At 37.4% G+C, this 19,713-nt stretch overlaps 2 protein-coding genes across 32 annotated transcripts in view; one reads left to right on the top strand and one right to left on the bottom strand.

Annotated features, from left to right (window-relative positions):
* Positions 1–9,387, bottom strand: part of LOC110838497 (uncharacterized) — a 55,592-nt gene extending 46,205 nt beyond the window's left edge. For 11 of the 14 annotated variants that reach the window (XR_015532605.1, XR_015532606.1, XM_087340531.1 and 8 more), the window contains exons 1-2: positions 9,251–9,386; positions 8,120–8,198 (exon numbers count right to left, since the gene is read on the bottom strand). The gene's annotated coding sequence lies outside the window, so the exon portion shown is untranslated. Of the gene's footprint in view, positions 1–5,101; positions 5,153–8,119; positions 8,199–9,250 lie in introns of those variants that run through there. The other 3 variants (XR_015532604.1, XR_015532609.1, XM_087340534.1) reach the window with 3 other exon arrangements.
* LOC110838392 (uncharacterized) overlaps positions 1–19,713 on the top strand; it is a 64,132-nt gene that overhangs the window by 3,018 nt on the left and 41,401 nt on the right. For 2 of the 18 annotated variants that reach the window (XR_002546128.2, XR_002546121.2), the window contains exons 1-2: positions 12,448–12,747; positions 17,084–17,429. The exons of 2 other annotated variants lie outside the window; for them this stretch is intronic. Coding sequence is in view for 5 of the 16 variants with exons in the window: in XM_022081635.2 (XP_021937327.1) it covers positions 5,077–5,173 (97 nt within the window). In the remaining 11 variants the exon portion in view is untranslated. Of the gene's footprint in view, positions 1–4,674; positions 5,174–5,742; positions 5,872–12,447; positions 12,748–17,083; positions 17,550–19,713 lie in introns of those variants that run through there. 14 more of the 18 variants (XM_087340527.1, XM_022081599.2, XM_022081570.2 and 11 more) reach the window with 13 other exon arrangements.

The following is a 19,713-nucleotide window of genomic DNA, read 5'->3' as shown; positions in this document are numbered from 1 at the left end:
ATGTAGTCGTGATATGAGTTGCTGATTGCGTCGTTAAAACGATCGTGCATTGATATTAATGTTATCCTGCGGACTCCTTTCCTTCAGACCACACTCCTGTATATATCTCCCCATTCTGTATGATGCAACTCACAGTTAACCTCCACAACGTAACTAGGAAGTTCATTGTTATGTATAACTAGAAGATTACACGCCAAGAATGTCGGAAAAATAGCAAGCAGTGGGCATTTATATAGTAGCATGGCTGTCTTGTTTCTTACGACACGTCTGAGATTGTAATTGAAAATACTAATTTTAAAAACTGATTACAGACCAACCACATAAGAATATACTTCAAGATGTCCTTCGTGGCTGTACCGTGCATTTGCTGATCATTATGTAATACAAAATCAAGGCCTTCTGAATCTATGATGTCATCAACCAGTTCCCGATAAACAGTTGAATCAGTAGAGAAGAAAGAAAATAATGTTTCAAACTTAATGTCATAATTCCTCCTTTGTTTTGTTAATAAGAAGTAAGGTAAGAGATACACTTATGATTTTATATTGCCTGCATTCTAATAGATTTTAAAAACTGATCTTTTTGTGGAGAAAACCTACGTCACTGTTGCGCAACTTTAATTTCTACGAGTTTCTTACTGTGATGTATTTAAGTTTTGTAAATTCATACATAATCCTACAAAAATTCAGTTTTAGCTTGCTGTTGATGTGAAACACTCTTGTGTAGTTGGTCATGAGATAAAATCTGAGACTAGTTAGATTTTTCATTGTTTGCAAATGTAAATAAATATAAGACTTATTATTTTGACGTAAATACGTCTATACGGAAGGCTCATTCGGCAAAAACAGCGTTAGTTACGAAGATGTGTAAGATCCAGCGTCGAGTCACCATTAAACGTTCATTACTCAGGAATGGTAAGAGTAAGGGTAATGTAACCTATATGTAAAATGATCAGTAAATAAGGACCTTTAATAATCTGTAATGTATATTATTCAATTTGTAGCTTACAAACAAACCACAGATCAATATAATACATTGCATAAAAATATCTAATAATTTTAAAAGAATTTTAAAATATTATAAAATTAATATAAACCTGAAGATGAGGTCTTATCTATCGAAACATGTCGTAAAAAAGCGCTAAATAATGTAAAATCGTATTTACGATAAAAAGCGCCAAAATATAATATTTTATACTACATAATGTTTTAATATTATATAATTTTAACAACAATATAATATTTTATACTACATAATGTTTTAATATTATATAATTTTAACAACATCATTTAATTACAACGTTTGTGTATAGACTGTGAAAATAAATATAAATGTATATTATTGTAATTATAATTGTTTATACATTTATTGTAATTTTAATGAACCAATGTGTACAATTTTCAATGCATCTGGCGCGTTAAGCGCCCGCCTCTCGAGATGGATCGGACAAAGACGTATTTACGTCAGATTCTCCGGAACCGTGGTTCCACTGTCAATTTTTTATTATCTCATTCTTTTAGAATAACGTATTACTAGGGCAAAGTATGCGTATCAGATTTCGTTGAAATCGGTTAATTGGTAAAGAGTTGAAAAGGACACACACGGTCGCACGACAAGCACAGTGATTTCATATCTGCTCTTTACATAAGTAAGGAAAGCATACAAATGTCTATTTATAATAATTATCATAATTAAAATACGCATAGCTTGCACCAAATAGATATGCCGCGACCCTGAACACGAAAACTGTACATCCCCACTACATGATACTTTGTCTCCCAATATTCCATCACGAATTGTTACGGTACGGTAGGCCTACTATAATAATATTCATATTAATCACAATGATAACAACGAAAACATGGCTCACCGCCCGGTATTTGAAGACTACACCTGTGATGTGGGTGACGAAGAAGAAATTCCATTTAAATCAGATTATTTACATTAACAGAACCTCGCTGGCAATCAAGAACCAGGTACATGGACTCAGGATTTGTGCTGACCAGTATAAATACGGCATTCAATTATAGCATTTCCATCAGATTAATTACAAATATAAATCGGAATTATGGCGTAATTAAGAAATATACGTACAGCACTGGAAACTGACATAACAGTTTAAATGAGATTGGTTGCGTAGTCACTAGCACACATAGGAGAAATTAAATATGCGTACACAATTTTGTTCCGAAAAGCTGAAAGGAAGAGATAATTTGGAAGAGCAGTGCATGCGTAGGAGAACAATATTAAAATGGATCTTACAGGAATAGCTCAATGACTGGATTCAACTGTTTTAGTGTTTCGTAGTTTTGTTCGCAGGTATTTATAAACTTTTTACCACATTTACAGCTGACAACAGTATTTAAGTCAGTTTTAGATTCCCCAATAATGTATCTGAAGTCTTTGTGACGTGTAGGACGCTGAGGCCACAAATAACTTTAGGGACAACAGTAGAAATCTACAAATCTCATATATTTTTGGAAAAATAAAACGGAAATTAAACTATTTTACCTGAGATTATTGAAAGGGTATTTTTATTTTATTAAGTTATTTAAATTTTGAAATTGATCATAGACACAATTCCGGTATTTATTTTTTGTTTTAACGATACGCCAAAATAATTCAATCTCATAAGCGCTTGTAGTAGAAGGGTAACGCATTAACATTGCAATTGTTCCAGAAGTAAATGAAGTGACACTAAACGAATAATTTATTAACATGTCCACGCCACCACGTGCCTCCGTCTGTTTCTTCCTTAATGAAGAACAAGTATTATCAGTCAAACTGGCATACAGTTTTGGCCTTAACATACTGACAGAAATCTTCACGTAATAGAGGTGTGTTGTTTTCTTTGAGGTAAGAACTGAATGCTCAAAATGTTGTTTACGTTTCAGTGTGTATCTATACTTGCATATCTGTAGCATACGAAACAAAACACTGCCCAGATTTGCCGCTCATTATCGTTCACTGTCCGCCATAAATAACTGGCTACGTGTAGAAGGTGCTTTTGCATCTAGTAACGTTTAACATAAATATGGATGTAGGCGTATATCCCCCAATGGAGGTTCTGGCTTTAAATTTTTATGCTTTCTTTTCTGAAACAAATGAACGCTTAAGTGGGAGGGGTTCTATCAGTGTCTGACAATCATCCGTATGTCCCGTGTCCAAAACTTCTGAATAGATTCCAATTAAATTCAGTCTGGGAGAATCTTAAATTTGGACGAATTTAACTTAAGTTCGTTCCGAAATGATACTCTACCCAAAGCGAAACTTAAATAAAATGTTATCGATGGCTTATCGTAAAAATAGTGGTTCCTGCTGATCGCATTAACATCGAGGTTACAACTTTTGTTTTTAACTTTAACGAAATACAATTACACAGCTTTGCAGCAAGATTCCTATTTGCAGTGATCAGGACTGAAAATGGACGCAGACTCAGGCAGACCCCACCCTGTTTACTTAGTTCCAGGGCGTTTTTATTTCTGTAACAGCTATTTCCAGTGCAAGACGTCATAACCACTGCTCCCAGTAACTACAGGGTACATGTAGGAACGAATCCTCGAACCTGTATTGTACAGATTTCGATTATATTGTATTTTGGCCAGTCCTCTGGACTTTTCTACTAATCTAAAAATGTGTACCTAGTTCCGAAATCCATTTACACTGCTGGCAATGATAGGTTTTTGTCTGCAGGTAATGAACATCACGGTATACAACATATTAACAACGCGTTTAAAGTAAAACATTTATACTCTCGTTTTACAAGAAGAATTCTAGTTATTTTTTGTATTATTTCGAAGGACGCTGTCGAATATTCAGATGAATCACCTCGTTCATTCTGTTCCAGCGCTATCATCATGAATGAGGATCAGTGATAGTTTATTTTTCAAGTTGTACGCTGATGAAATGTGTCTGGGACGAATATTTGAACTTAAAGTGACGAGGAAGTATCAGGATGTCGTAGACAAATACACGCTGAGGGGGTTTCATAATTCGCATTCATCACTGAGTATCGTTAGGCCAAGCCATCAAAGGTGAGGTGGACAGAACATGGATTGACGAGAAATGCGTACAAAAAACAATGATAGTAACACCTGAAGGGAAGACCACTTTTGGAGACCTAAGCGTAGATGGATGATGATACTGAAATGGGTCTTAAAAATAAATACGGAGTGTATGGAATGGATCCAACTGATTCAGGTTAGGGTTCAGACGAAACACTGAATGGATGGGTTAAAAAGATAGAGTCCCGTGTGAAAAGTACAATGGACCTTCGATTTCTATAAGATGAGAGAGTTCCTCGACTATGTGAGCTAATATCAGCTTCTCAAGGACTCTTATCCATGGAATTAGATAACTTAGCTTTATGTAGTGTCGAATTGCTGGATGATTATAAATGATTTGGTAAGGACGTGGAAGAAAGCGGCTGTGGCCTATTTTAAATCTGCGGTTGCCTAACGAGATAGAGAATTATCTACGAAAAACCTATCACGGTATGCGGTCTGTGGGATAAGATTCGAACCCGAATACGACAAGGAACGTAAACCGCTGTTCTTTGCGGGCGCTAGAAGAGAACCCTCTGGTGCGAGATTCAGGAACTGCGGTTCGCTCGTTATCAGTTCTTGGTGATTTATTAGTTGATTCTAATCTGGTGAACAGGGAGTTTAGTCAACAATATGGTTTGGTGTGCAGCCAGGTAATGAACTATGTTTTAGTCTCCTCTGTGTGAAAACTGTTCGGAATCTTGGCATCTTTTGTCAAGGACAGAAAGATGGCTATAAAATCGTGCAATTAAATCGGCGTAGAGATTCGATCCCAGACCGCACCAGTAGCGCAGTGCTGAGTCGACAGCAAAGAGGGGTGTAAAACAGAGAACCTCTCCCCTTCCCGCAGTTATTTTCACGTGCCACTGAACCCAGACCCATGAAATGCGAAGAAAGCACGCAGAGAACATGGTAATGAACAATAGATCAAATGACCACGTGAGGAAAAGAGAAAGAAAGTAAGGAATACTCCATACGTTGGTCGATAATACAGCAGACTGTTGGCATAAGTTGAAAACACACATGCAACACTATGACAACAGAAGCCAAACAAATACCTGCGTTTCACCAGACTCCACTAGTAGCTAGCACGCCGCCCAAGCCACCAGACGAACAAGGCAAGCAAAAAGGTAAGCCAGACTCAACTCAAAATATTCTAAACTTAAATGTTGTCGTCACATTTGCGTGTTTTCTGCGAAGAGTGCCAGGCTTGGATTAAGTGGGACTATCCTCATTATCCATCTTAGCGGGAGATTAAGGAAGCATGGGAAAAAGATGGACAGTTCATAAGCAGGTCAAACAGACTGTGTTCAACGAGACAAGTTTTTAAATACAATGAAACCTCCCAAGAACAAGGGAATTCCAACTTCACGTGTTTTTTCTATCTATGACGCAAACACTGTAAATAATCTTCTTTTGTTATTTATTTCCTCTATCCTTTCAGTATCTATTTGTCTTATTTATGTCTGTGTTTTTTCCGTTCCCCATATCTTTCTTGTTACATTCCTTCTTTTGTTTTTTGAATCGACCTGTTGTCGCTGAGACAGTCTCTCCGATACCGGCTTGTATTTACATCGCGTGACTGAATTTTGAACGCACGCAAAGTGCTTCCCTTCCTGTCATTAAATGAAGGTCTGTCTCATCGTGTGTCGAGACAGCACAGATCTGAATGCAGTGCACTCTGTTTTTCCAGCCGGAACGCACCGATTCAGAAGTTGGCACAACTCCTTCGTATTCAGGTGGTCATGGGTTCTATTCTTGGCCTGAAGGTCTACTATCCTGTCCGAGATGTTGCCATTATTACACAGTCCCTCTGGAGAGATGCTGGGTTAGCACATTTGAGTACCATCATCTCTTAATTCTTCATTCTTCAAAATTTATTATTGACCTTCGTCTTTCATTTGACGCAGTTAGGATAAATTTTGGTTTGTCTTAATAGCAATAAGAGTGGAAAGTAATGCACGATGGAGTACACGCATTTACAAAATGAACTCTTTATAAAAAAAATTCTGAAGTGAGAGTGATCCCGATGTGAAAAGCGATAACACAAGGTACGTGTAAGCAATTCAATAAACATTGCTGCCATGGTTGCCACATATCGGGTTGGTAACACTGATTACCAGACAAGTGTACTCCTAACATTATTTTATAAACAGCCCCATATCTTGCACATTGATGTTACAGTTATCTTCTGAGGGAATAATACACTTGTATCACTAGAACAATTGACGTGTTTCGAAAGTGCGACGATTACATTCATACACGCCTATGAACTAACATAGTGACTCTGTTGTGTAACTGATCTCACGTAGGCCTGTCATGCTGCACTACCTAGCCGATCAACTTTATCGAACCTGAATGTTTCACGATTGCCTTATTGTGTTTATAATCCTAGGAAATTATCATAAAATTTGCATATATTTAAGGCCTATCGATTAATAATTGGATGTGCTAGTGTTGTTTCAAACTGTGAAGCTAGAAAGGTCGACATACTGGCATCGCTTGTAACGTTAATAGGAACCAGGTATGAGGTATGATGCCGAGTTTCGAAGAAAATCTATCAGTCAGTCACCCTTTCTATAGTACTGATGTTCGTTAACTTGATCAGGGGCACACTGTCATATGTAGTCACAGCAAGTTGTTGGGCTCCAGAGAAAATATTTCCTTTTTCTGAAATTATTTTACAAAACAATGTCCTGTGAATCGATTAACGACCTGTTGATAAATACGAAGCTTATTCGTAATGGAAACGTTAAATCTCATCTCTCTTGATTTGCGAAGGAAATTATTAGATTTGCGAATTTTTTCAGCGCCCCATGGTTTGGTAACATTGGTTTATTACTGGTCTGATGAAAAATAATATGGCGACTGGCTACGGTAAGGCGAAGTCGAAAGCCATCACTTTGAATAAACCTGAGTTCGCGACTCAGTGGTTTCAAGTTTTAATGGTGAAGGCCGGTAAAGGGAATGTGATTATTTTTATAATTTCTCGGAATGGGTTAGCTTACAGATCGTAGTAACGCTTTCTACAGATCTGTGAGAGATTTTCAGTTGTTTATGTCAATACCTGGTGCATGCCACAGCTCACGCAGAGACCCTGGTTTAATCTCAGGTGACCTCAAATAAGATTTGTGGTCGACGAAATAACGCTGCCCAACTCAACCTCACTGATTTGATTACCCTAATAACATGTCGTGAAGAGTACAAATACTTTTACCTCTATAATACGCGAACTGTACATATTCTGTTACCCTAATAATATGTTTTTAAAAGTACAAATTTTGAAGCTTGTCATTACATAAGAAGACAAACGACTTGTTTTGAAGAACTTGCAGAACAGTTACAAAACAGATGTTTGTCAGTTTTTCGACGACACACAAACACTTTCCAGTATCCCTAAACTTTGTTACTAGTCGATATTTTTTTGTCTTGTTCGATACTTCCTTTTCAGGACACGCGTTGCAAAATGTCTCACGGACAGCAGCAAACGATTTCGATGTGAGGTACTACTTTATAGTGAAAACGCGTACTGCCCGTGAATACACCATTTGCGCAACTGGCGAGAGCAGGGGCCTAGCGATTAGAGTCATGGAGGAGGTTGGGAGAGAGTATACATCACGGTGGTGGACCTGCGTCTGGTTCTGGTTTTAGCAGAAAAACGTGACTCATGCTGGGTTGCGTTTCGAATGGTAGATAGTGCACTATGCTCTTGTGGTTCTTTTTAGCACACTTCCACATGAATTAATCATAATAAAACACGCTTCGAAAATTTATATATTTTTATGCTCTCTTGATTCCAATATAAACAGAACGTAAAAAGGATAACTAAACCCTATCAAATGCACTAGCGTTGACTTTGTTGGATAAACATAAAAATACAGTGGATTTCGGTTGATTGGGGCACATCGGGACTTAACACTTTGGCCCAATTATGCGAAGTTCCACGTAAAGAGTTAGAAAGGGTTTGTTCTTTAAGATTTGTCCCAAATAAGCGGCTACCCCAATTAACCGATGACCCAATTAACCGGAACCTAATGTGTCTAAATGAAAGAAAAATGTATATTTATAAAACTTACCTTATTTCTTCGATTTTAAGACGCACTTTTTCACATTTTAAATTTTCTGAAATCGGAGCGCGTCCTAGATTTGATGCATCTGAAAACCGATGTCGAAAAATTATATTGTATGACTAGACAGTAATGAAAATTCTCATGTCCAGAACACTAGCCATGGGACAGTAAACACAAAGATAACAAGGAAGATTCCGAAAATACTAATACAAATCACTTAATATGTTTGACTATTGACAGTGCCTACTGCAATATATGTATTTTTCCACAAAACCTATTACTAAATCAAGGTTGCGTCTTACAATCGATGGCTTCTTAGAATCGAGAAAATACGGTATTATCAAGTGACTTTTCTATAAATTGTCACTCATGAAGTTCGTCTGGTAAATATTGTAACGGGAAGCACGGTGCAGTCAGAGCAGGCATTACCTGAGCCTCTTTGGTACACATGCCCATGTAAGATAATTTTTAATTTTCACTTTTCGCGAAATTCACTCTTGTTTTTATATTTTACTGAGCTCAGTACAAACAGCACATGAATGAAAAAAGATAACCTGTCACCAAATTCGGGTTTTTGAAGAAATATGTAATTGTCTCTAAATACGTAAAAAATAACAATTAACTTGGCTAGTAGTCGTATGCTTGTACGTCCCTCCTGAGTGGTTAGTGTATCTACTTCGTATTTGAGAGGTCGCGGTTTCAAAACTGGCCTGAAGACAGGGATTTCGTGGGTCTCTTCAGATCTTCAGCCAATCACCTCCCTTCACATTCACCATTAATCCTATCATATGACGCTATTACTCTAAGCTGCTGACAGCCATTTTAAATAAACCACAAATACATGCAGTCTTATGTCGATAAACACATTAACCACTATAAAACATGGATTGAATGAGGTTGCTTTACATTCGAAGTTGCTTCCACAAATATGTTTACTAGGTTTGTTAATGTTACCTTCATACAGCTGCCCTTTTATATTCACGTTTGGAACTGCGTTTCATAAATAATGAAATAACATTGTTCAAATTATGTTTGTCTATAATATATACCGTTGCCTTAAAACTACAATTTTCGCCCTTATAAACAAACAGCGGTAATTGTATGATGGTGCATAGCAGTCAAGGTTATGTTTCGTACCTGCAGTGTCGTGTCTTCCATCTTGAGAATCTCACTGCACGAATATGAAGCCATGACAGCTGCTGACTCACACACAGTGGATCTGACTGCTGGTTGAAACAGCGTGTTTTAATCGATATCTGAAATATCGATATTTCACAGAGAAAACATTCGGACATCGTCGGACTATGTCATAACAACGACAGTGCGCAGAAGATTAATTAAAAATTAAATTGTAATTATAGTGTATATGCAGAGAGACACGTAATAGTTGTTTAATTTATATTTTCGACGTAGCACGAGACTGTGCTAATACAGGTTCGTGTTTACAAAACTTTGACCTACCATGAATAAGTCATCAAATAAAGAGGATCATCTTCAAGCTAAAGAATTAGACTTATTAGAATGTTTCTGTTACAAGGTCAAATCAGAATTGGCCCTTTCGTCTTTTCTGTGGTCTATGTCTTCTCCCATATTTTGGCAGCCATTATTCCCATTCGCTATTTAAGCCAGTCTACTTTCGTCCAGTTCGGTTGATACTCTAATTTGTCTAGGACGTTAATATGTTTATTTCTTATCTGTTTTCTTGTGTTCAGCCCTCATGAACCTTATTTAAACTCTTTAGTTCAGCGGTCTTACTGTTTATTTAAGGTCCAGCACTGTAATCCGCATAGTAATGGTGAAACAATCATTACTTTGTGCAGTTTTAAGAAAGTGTGTGTTCTTGTTCTACCACCTAAAAGTAAAGCCATCACATTACATGCCAGCGTTGACACTTAGGAGAGACGAGGTAATGATCCTACTCGTTCGCAACCTCGAAACTAAAAGAGGGTTAGTCGTCAGCGTCAAGCTCCGGCCGCGCTTAACTCTCGGTACCCATTGGACAGGAGGCTGGGTGGGCCCCAGAGTCGGTATGGAAGCAGAGACTAGAGGAAAATCCTCTGTCCCTGTTGGGGATTGAACCACCTAGATTTATTTTAACTGAGACGCACATTTTTAAAACTACTTAGTTTCATGCTGAAATCATTAGGACCGATAAGATTTGGGTCTATATTAGCCTTCATCCCAGGTTTTTGTTAAAACACGAGATAAGTAAGATTTATTAACCCTCTGAAGCACGAAGTTGGTCTAATTAATAATTATAATTCAGTTCCCACCTAAATGAAGATTACAAAGATCAGTTGGTTAATGATGTATATAAAAATGATCGCTGTTTATTCTGAGATTAATAGGAAACACGTAAATATGCTCTGTGAGCAAATTACAGACGTGTTCTGAGAACTGCAACTTGTACGATTATAAGTTGCGATTGTAAAACTTGTTCCACAACTTGGGAACGCATTGTCAACCTGATTCTCAACATGGGCACACTGTGATTGGCAGCTTCACGTATCATACAGGCAGAAGAACAGCATCTTTTTTGTTCGAAAGCAAGAGAGTACAAACAACTTTTACTGCTTTTAACTCGTCTGAAATACGGAATGTCGTGCTGTTTGTTTCTGCGATTTTTCAAAATGCAGATTTTGAAAACGTAGAACTATACTTTTAGTCAAGCAAAGCAGGACAAATTAGCTTATACAAATCGACATTTGTGATTAGTCTATTGTTTATCAGTTGTTGTCAAATGGGTACAGATATTAGACAATTTGTTGAAAGGAAACAGGCACAGGTTCATTTGAATTATGATATTGTCCACGTCAGTTTACTTGCATTCTGTACTGTGCAGAGCATGCGCAGAACGTATTATACTAGCGTTTCTCCCTTGCCACCAACCATCCTTCTGTAAGACGCCAAGGTAAATGACGAGAACACTATAATGCTTAGAGGCTGATTTTATATTTATATAAATATATGGGGGAGGGGTGGAGAGAGTAACAGGAGGAGAAATACTGAGTATTTTCAGAATTTGCTGTTTTTACAAAATATTATTATAGGGTTATCAAATAAAGGTGGATTAGTTGAGGCACGCATGCAACATTTTAGTCGGAAAATCAAAATGGAACACGTGGCTCAGATTAAAGGGCAATAATAAAAATAATATCAAAGAAATATGAAATAAGGGTGTGAACTGATTCAGCTGGCTCGTGGCAGGGTTCATTGGCTTGCTGTGAACACGGTAATGAAATTTCGGGCTTCGTAATTGTCTGTTATGTAGGTGGGTTTCAGTTTTCAGATAAATGATTTCAAACTTTGTGCTTATCTTGGGTAAAACACTACATTTCTTTTTGTATCTTATATGCGTCATGTTTGTGTTTGATTAAATATATTTATTTTGTACAGTCTATACACAAACGTTTGAAGTTTATTGGTGTTGTAAAAATTATATAATATTAAAACATTTTGTTGTGTAAAATATTATATTAGCGCTCTTAATCGTAAATACGATTTTACATTATATTTTTTTAGCGCTTTTTATTAAAACGACATGTTTCGACGGGTAATACCGTCGTCTTCAGGTTTTTATCAATTTAAAATATTTTAAAACTATTAGATATTTGATGCAATATATTATAATGATCCGTAGTTCTGTTTGTAGCTTTCCATTTTCATGGTAAGTTGCTTATTGTAGTTAGACGTTATATTTATCAAGAGGTGTTGTGTAGAGTAACGTAACCAGACACAGATTCTCTTCACCAGCCGTCAGACTTCAAACGTTTGTGTATAGACTGTACAAAATAAATATACTACATTTCTTGCATAATCTTTAGGGATAAGTTTGACTTTAAGAGAGGCAAGAAAGGAGTTTCTAAAGCGGAAATGGGTGGGAGTGTCGATATTCACTGTTGTATTTATTTAAGAAGGAATTTTGTGCCATCTAAAAGCAAAATGTCGCAAAACCTGGCCTAGCTATTCAAGAACAATTATTTTTTTAAACATGATAATGATTGCCTTCATCCCTAATTAGGCTTTTGATAATTCAGGCTCAAATGTAATCCTAAAAATATATTTCAGTAATTTTTGATACGTAATTAAGATGTAAAAACTTAGCAAAGTCATAATTAATGCTGCATAGGTCGGATCTACAGTTCAATCAATATGACTGTCTATGAACTGGAAGGGCTGGGCTCGATTTCCAGCAGGGAAAAGAGTTTTATTCGGAACTGCATTAAGACTGTCTCTGGAGCCCACCCAGTACCGGGGTAAAGGGACTGGGAGCTCGAAGCTGACCAATCATATCCACCCAAAGCCCAGGTTAATAATTCGTCTACCTTCAGCTGCCTCCAAGGCCGGCTACTGTCCAGTACGTTGCTTGTTATTGCTGGAAGTGGCTGTCTCATAATTTGAAGGAATAAGAAAATTTTAAGTGCCTGAAAATAAAGTGCTCAGGAAAATATTGGAAGCTGAATAGTTTGCAGTAAGTGAACAATTTAGGAATTACGTAAAGATGAATGTGATTTAGACAGTCAACTGTTGCTACAAGAGTGAGATCTAGGAAGCTTCGGTCGGTTGAGACAGGAGAGGGGAGAAAAACATCCGATTGAATAAAGGGAGACCAGATCACAACATGGAGATCAATGGTAGGTGCATAGGTCGGAGGTGGATTTAACTGGTTCAGGATAGTGCCCAATAGCGAGCTTTGGTATTAGCGGTGTTTATTAGTAACTAAACCAAAGAATTAATCCATGGCATATGAAGAGTAATACCATATAGACGTATTGAATTAACATGAATTCCTGATCAATTGAGCAAGTATGCACTGCTTGGAAGTGACATACATAGTAACGTTACGTTATACTAGAAGCAGACGTTCGGTTAATTTCCATTTGGTTCTGACGAGTTTTAAGGTCAACTGCTCGTTAATGCCCTATGCCAAGGGTGTCCAGCGTTGTTAGCGCGAGAGATTGGGCGTGAACAACGTTGACAGGCGTCACTAAACAAAGAAAGGGTGAAGCTGTTACCAGATGTTAGTTCTGATTCCGTGAGAATGCCACTCATTTGTTAGAGCTTGTAAGAAGCCATTTCTCGAGCTTCGAAAATCGCAGGCATCAGAATTTCTTCTCCTTCAACTTTCATGATCTCTTCCTCTGACCTTTTCATTCTGAAACTGCGAATCTTAAACATGTGGTAAGTCTTCTTCTTTGGACGGGATTTGGCCCAAATGTATGTAAAGCCACAAGCGGAATTCGAACACGCGATCTCAAGTTCCGAAGACCCAAGACCGTATGCTTGTTATTAGATCCCCTCTCCTTGGCAAGTCCATGTACAAATTTCAGTGAACTTCTTCGAACTATTAACATTTTTTATGCGAAGGCGCAATAGCATTTATGCATGAAAATTAACATCTTATCATTCATTCATGTCATTCTGTCTTGCATGCAGGACACAGAATACGTCTTCTTGCTTAATCGTCAACTAATTATATGGTAAAAGTAAAGTGCATTTAACATTGTTTTAGATCTGATAGCCTATTGGTTGGAATTGACGACAGAATAAACGGGATCTGTCTGAGGTCGCCATGTAAAAATACAAGGTTTACACAAATGAATAGATGGGTTTTGTAAAAAGCGGATTGTCACTGTGCATTCTACTTTACTTTATTTGATTCGCCAACCCAGAAAGTTCTTATACATGGTACTATTGCTGATTTTATTCATTCAAAGGTTACTTAATGGTATTACACAACTTCAACACGTGAGTCATTAATCACAGAACTCATTCCCTTTTTCGTGATGGATTTGGTTTTGGGAGTCTTACATCATGTACGCGTTCCATAACATGCTGACAAAACAAAGCGAGAACAACATTTTAGATCGATAAAAAAAACACAAACGTATACGCCACTCAAAGTAGTAAGTGTGAAATGAACTATGATTCGTATCTTCCCAGTGTAATTTCTACTCTACATGAAACCAAATTAGAATTTATATGTTACTGTGTGACCTTCGTGTTCCTTTTGTGTCAGCGTGTAAAGTTTAATATTATAATAATAATATATTTAATATAAACAATAACACTGCTGAATATATAAGAAAATTCATTAAATTTTCAAAGGGAATGTCCAGTGACACAGTATTTGTTAAACCAGTGAAAAGAATAAGGAGGCACTGAAAAAGAAGCACAGAAGCAGAATAAACGAGAAATGAAAGATCCTGGACAAACACAATTCGACAGAAGTGTCAAAATGTTCATGTACGAAAGTCTGGGCGAAGTATGTACGCTAGGACAGTATAGGCGTAAGATTATTAAATCTTCAGGGCGAAGAGTAACAGGAAGACCAAAGAAACAAAGAACATAGGATTTTCAGACACGAAAATATATTAAATTATCTAACCCGTAAACAAAAAAATATATTACTTAACAGCAAATTTATAAATACATAACGCGTTGCTTCGTGTAGCTATGTATCCAGCACCATATTTCAAAATTCGTCTCAGAAAGAACTAATACTGTTTAACCTCCTCTTTACGGAGTAATTACGAAATCAAGTTTGCGGGGGTGGGGAGTCCCCCCATAGGGTAGATGGGATTACAATTTTTCAGTGAATCTTGAAGAAAAAGTCTGTGGACTGGATTAATCTGCTTGAGGATAGAGTTGAGTATCCAGCTCTTGTGTATCCATCAATGATCCTTTGAGTTTTAAAAAAAGGCACGGATTTCTTGACCAGCTGAGCTACTGTCAGATTATTAAGGAGTCAGTTTATAACGTGTTATTCATAGCAGCTTCTCTTGAACAAAGAATCTTGGATGTATTTATTCAGAATCGCCGTAACCCATCGTGAGTCACTGCTTCAAAGTAGAAACAGTGCCATAAAATAATGACCGGTTCCTAGAATTATCCCCTGTACAACCATGACACAGTGAGCCACTGCGCCTGCGCACGGTACAGCCCACTTTGTATGTGCTTATTATTGCATAACCAGTGCTCCTTTGAGTAGAGAGGAAAAAAAAGGAGATACTCTGAGGCCGCATCCGACATTATTAACGTATTTTGATGAAATTTTGTATGTTGCTGGAATCGTGCCTGTCGTCAACGACAAAATACTCATTATACTGTTCTTATATCGGACACACTTCATCAGATTGTGATCACTTCCGCCATTTTACGATTTGTTCTTTAGCTTTTGGCGGATTAGGTTCTGTTGTTGCGACAATTCAGAGTGAAGTCAGTTTGCTTTGGGCTAAACGTAAGTATTGGTAGGCGTGGAAAAAGAAATTGCGTCAGAACCGGTTGGAAGACGGGACTGAGACAGAATGCTAAAATTAAAATGGATGTAAGAGAAATATGTGAACACTTAGGACAGGGGTTATCAACCCGCGGGTCACATGCGCCCCTCCGATGAAATTTGTGCGGCCCGCGTACCTGTCTTGTAAAAGCTGCGTCACTGTGTACGATGAAGACAGTTCCCTGATACAGTGGTATTCAAAGTTTTTTGTTCGCGTACCCCCAGATATAATTTCTCTTCAACTTTGTACCCCCAAAGTTGTTGGTGTATAATTCAAGTTATACATAGTATATAAGCTACATCTAAAATAAATTAAATAAATTACATTACTGATTATTCAGTGTTTATCATAAAATAATATATATTTTTTTAAATTTCACGTACCTCCTAAGATGTCTTCGCCTACCCCCGGTGGTACGCGTACCCCAGGTTGAATACCACTGCCCTGATATATGTTAATGTCGTCGGTATGTGGCAGCACCAAACTATCGTTGTGGGCAATTGTGCAGCATACAAACAAAATCATTTTAAAGTATCTCGCTGGTGACTGATTTTATAAACGAAAATGTTTCAGTAATATGTAACAGTAAGTTAGGAGCATTTTTAACAAACTACCATGAAAAATGTGTTCCCAAGGCCACTGACTTCGGTATGGTCCAATGCAAATGTTAACATCTCGATGCTAATTATCGTTTTTAAAATATTACATTCACATTATTTTACTTCTGTAGTAACATGCACTTCGTCTCATCGAGTAGGCGTGTTCCCATTTAAAGCATCGCGTGGCGGAAATTCCTGACAGGACAGCAATATGAAGTTCTAAAAAGTAAGGCCTTCGCACATTTCAAGGCCAACACCAATGCCTCACGCCAACTTAACGGCGACGCTGTGTCAGTGAAGCAGACACACTGGCAAAAGGCTTTGCATTAAGCACCTTTGATTGTAAATGAAAAAATATCCAGTGACGTCATGGCTCATACGTAGTGAGGGGATAACTCTGGGAACCACACATTCTTTATCTCGGTTAGGAAAGGCTGCTGCTCAGTTGGAAATTGTGTTGCAGTTTTCGGGGGGGGGGGGGGGGGGGTTAAGAGGGTATAGTCAGCGGACAGACCAGTTTTGAAACCTCGTAATCTTATCGTAAACCAGATGTGACAGAATTAGTCACACGTAAAGAAATTGAAATTCGTGACTTAACGTTTATATTATCTGCGCAATTTATTTATCTATTCTGTGCAAACCGAAGCTCACGAATTATCTGCAGCTTTAGCAGTTTCACTAACAAAGTTACAGCTATTATTCTGCGTTTTTTTTTTTTGCTTCAATGTAGTTAAACACATCTTGGATAGGGCGCTGGGTGGGCCCCAGAGCCGTTCTGCGTAACTGACGAACGTTTTGAATGTTTTTAAAGAATATTATTGAGTACAATGTGAATTTGTCTGCGATAGTATGCTAATAACTGCCATAGAAATTTAATTATTGTCCTTTATGACCCAGCGGCCTGCAGTCGGTAAGAAAGGGCTGAATGTGGCCCCAGGTCTTGAAAGTTTGAGAACCCCTGCTGTAGAACGTTCAGTCCGGTGGTATAAACCTAAAGCGACCCTAAAAGTACACATCCAAGGGATTGAATTTCTTATTTGTATTCCTTTTCCACGTCCGTCGGAGTTTATAAAGGTAAACTTTCATTTTAGGATGGATGCCTCTTCTGCTGTGTAAAAAGAAGGCTGGATAATGCCCCGAAAACACTCAGTGAAAGAAGTTTGTCCTTGAATTGCGATAAATAAAGCCGCAAATTAAACCAAAGGTACGGTCGTGCCACGTGGTGTATAGTGACGTAATGCCGACACAGGAGTTTAGCAGTGAATCCTAACACAACTCTGCGTTGACCTAACAAGCAGAGTAGTTCCAGCTGCGCTTGGAGTGGAATCTGTTGGACGATGTACTAGTGTTCTTTAGACAGGAATACATACATGTATTTCTTGCTGAACTTTACGTGATTGTGACAATCTACGGTACTTTAAGTGTGGTCGTTTCCAGGTACCTATAATTTTGTGTTAATTTCTGCGTTCTGATAAATAAAGCGTGATTTTATTGTTACACAAGTTTTATTTAAGCGGTCAAATAAACATCAAAGGTTTACGAATGTTGTGTACCAAAGTAAGTAAATTAAAAGTTAATTTTAATAATTTAATGTTAGTTGGCCAACGTTTCTTGATATAGGAAGTTGATAAACGACTGAACGTTACACACCGAGGAACTTCGTAAGTTGTACTCCACAGCGAATGTTACTAGAGGTCATTAAATCAAGGAGGGGGGACATGTGTCATGTATGTAGGGGATGATAAATGTGCACGTTTAAGTTGAAAGACATGAAGTACAGCTGAAAATGAGCGGATAGATTAGCCTCAAATGAATCTTTGAGCAATAGACCTGGAATGCGATGGCATGAGTCAGCTCAGGATGGGCTCTTGTTACGGCATTGAAGCTTAGACTTCCATACAAATACTCGGAATTTGTTAAGCAGCTTAGCAATTATCAGTTTTTCAAGAACGCTGCTCCATTTTGAAACGGCAATCAGACTTTGCTTTCAGTAAGAATATATTATTGTAAATGTTTCAGAATTTAAGTATCTGATAGGAAAAACACGCAAAAGGACTTACGATGAAATTAGGAAAAGAATAAATTAAGGAAATAGTTGTTTGTATCCAGTTCGGAAACTGCCATAATTCCGTCAACACATCAGTTTTAATAAACAAATGTGAAGCAATCATTTCACAGTTATTCTGTACGGTGGTGAAGCATAGCTGCTACGGAAATATGTGGATGTAGGAGGGACATAGTGGGATGTTACATAATGGAGAGGTTCGTGGTTTATACAGGTCAGGGGCCAACGGGGTCCCTCCTGAGCAAAGCAGCGCAAGCGTTTCAAGGCAGAGATTAGAGATCTCCGGGCCAGATTTTAGGAGGGTTTCAGTCAGAGTGTATTGACACTTGTGGTGTGGTCAGGTCTTTGTCAAGATGAAGATCAGGGGTGAACAGTGGACCCGCAAGTGGTCTGAGTCCCTGAGGCGACTGAATTTGTTTCTCCTGAGCCAATACCAATACCACTAACAATCAAAAACGGTACTTGTTGGTTATCGGGACACAAAACGGGAGGGTCGAATTTAACATCTCATGCATATCAAAATAAAACATAATAATTTGTCATTTATTGTAATAAAATATAACTTTCAAGTATATGTCATTTATCCACACACATTAACCTAACCTAATCTATTTTTAAAGCGATGTGTCCCGATAACCCACAAGTACCTCAAAAACTCCATAATTTGTTCAATAACTGATATTAATAATAACGATTTACAGAATTTGTTACGGTACGCTAGATGTTTCGACACTTTGTGTCACCATGTGGACTTTTTCACTTATTATTATTTGTTATTAGAATGAATTTACAGCATTTATGAGTTATTAAACAAATCAGTACTTACATACGTATGTAATTGCTCCCAACATAAAATATTAACTTTATGTTCGCAGTTAAATTTATATATAATTTTAAATTTCTACTTGCTTTGCAGTTTTGAAATTTTAACTGTGAAGCAGATATTAATAGTAGTTAATGTTGAAAAATAGTATCATACATACGTAATAATGGATCCGTTTAATAAATCATAATTGCTATAAATTGCATATAGTAGCAGAAGAGAGATTGTCTAAAGTAAACCCGATGATTTCACTGTCACTACAAATTCCAAAACATGTGACTTATCTAAATAAATAATTTATGGGTGTTTTGTTTGGACGGTGATTATTACCATGTATTGAATATTACACACAGCGACGTTTCTTCGGTTTTCATCCTTAATTGTGAGCCTACTCTTAAAAAACGTTTCGAGGTGATGAGATCAAAGTGGATGATGAAGACGGGCTAGGCATTAGCAAGGTCGGATGAATTGTAAAATATAAATAACTTCAGTCGTAAGTCGAAACGGAAGAAAGCACTTGGAAGGACTTTACGTAGGTGGGAGGATAAAATTAAAACATCTGAAGAAAATAAAGTGTGTGTGTGTGGATTGGATTCATTTGGTCCAGGATTCCTGGGCGGGTTCTTCTGAATGAGATAATGAACTTTCGGGTTCTATAAGCGATGGAGGATATCTGCTACTAATAACTTCTCGGAAAACGTTCTCCATCGACTTATATAAGTATACGAGGCCAGTCATTAACATGTTTTATCTTAGACATTAAGAGTAAGGGTAATGTAACCTATATGTAAAATGATCAGTAAATAAGGACCTTTAAGAATCTGTAATGTATT

The sequence above is a fragment of the Zootermopsis nevadensis genome, unplaced genomic scaffold (assembly GCF_977971745.1).
Source record: "Zootermopsis nevadensis isolate Lab colony 2312 unplaced genomic scaffold, Znev_1.0 Znev_ptg000061l, whole genome shotgun sequence".
Taxonomy (NCBI): Eukaryota; Metazoa; Arthropoda; class Insecta; order Blattodea; family Termopsidae; genus Zootermopsis; species Zootermopsis nevadensis.
The sequence above is the reverse complement of the archived record's forward strand: the minus strand, read 5'-3'. Positions and strand labels throughout refer to the sequence as shown.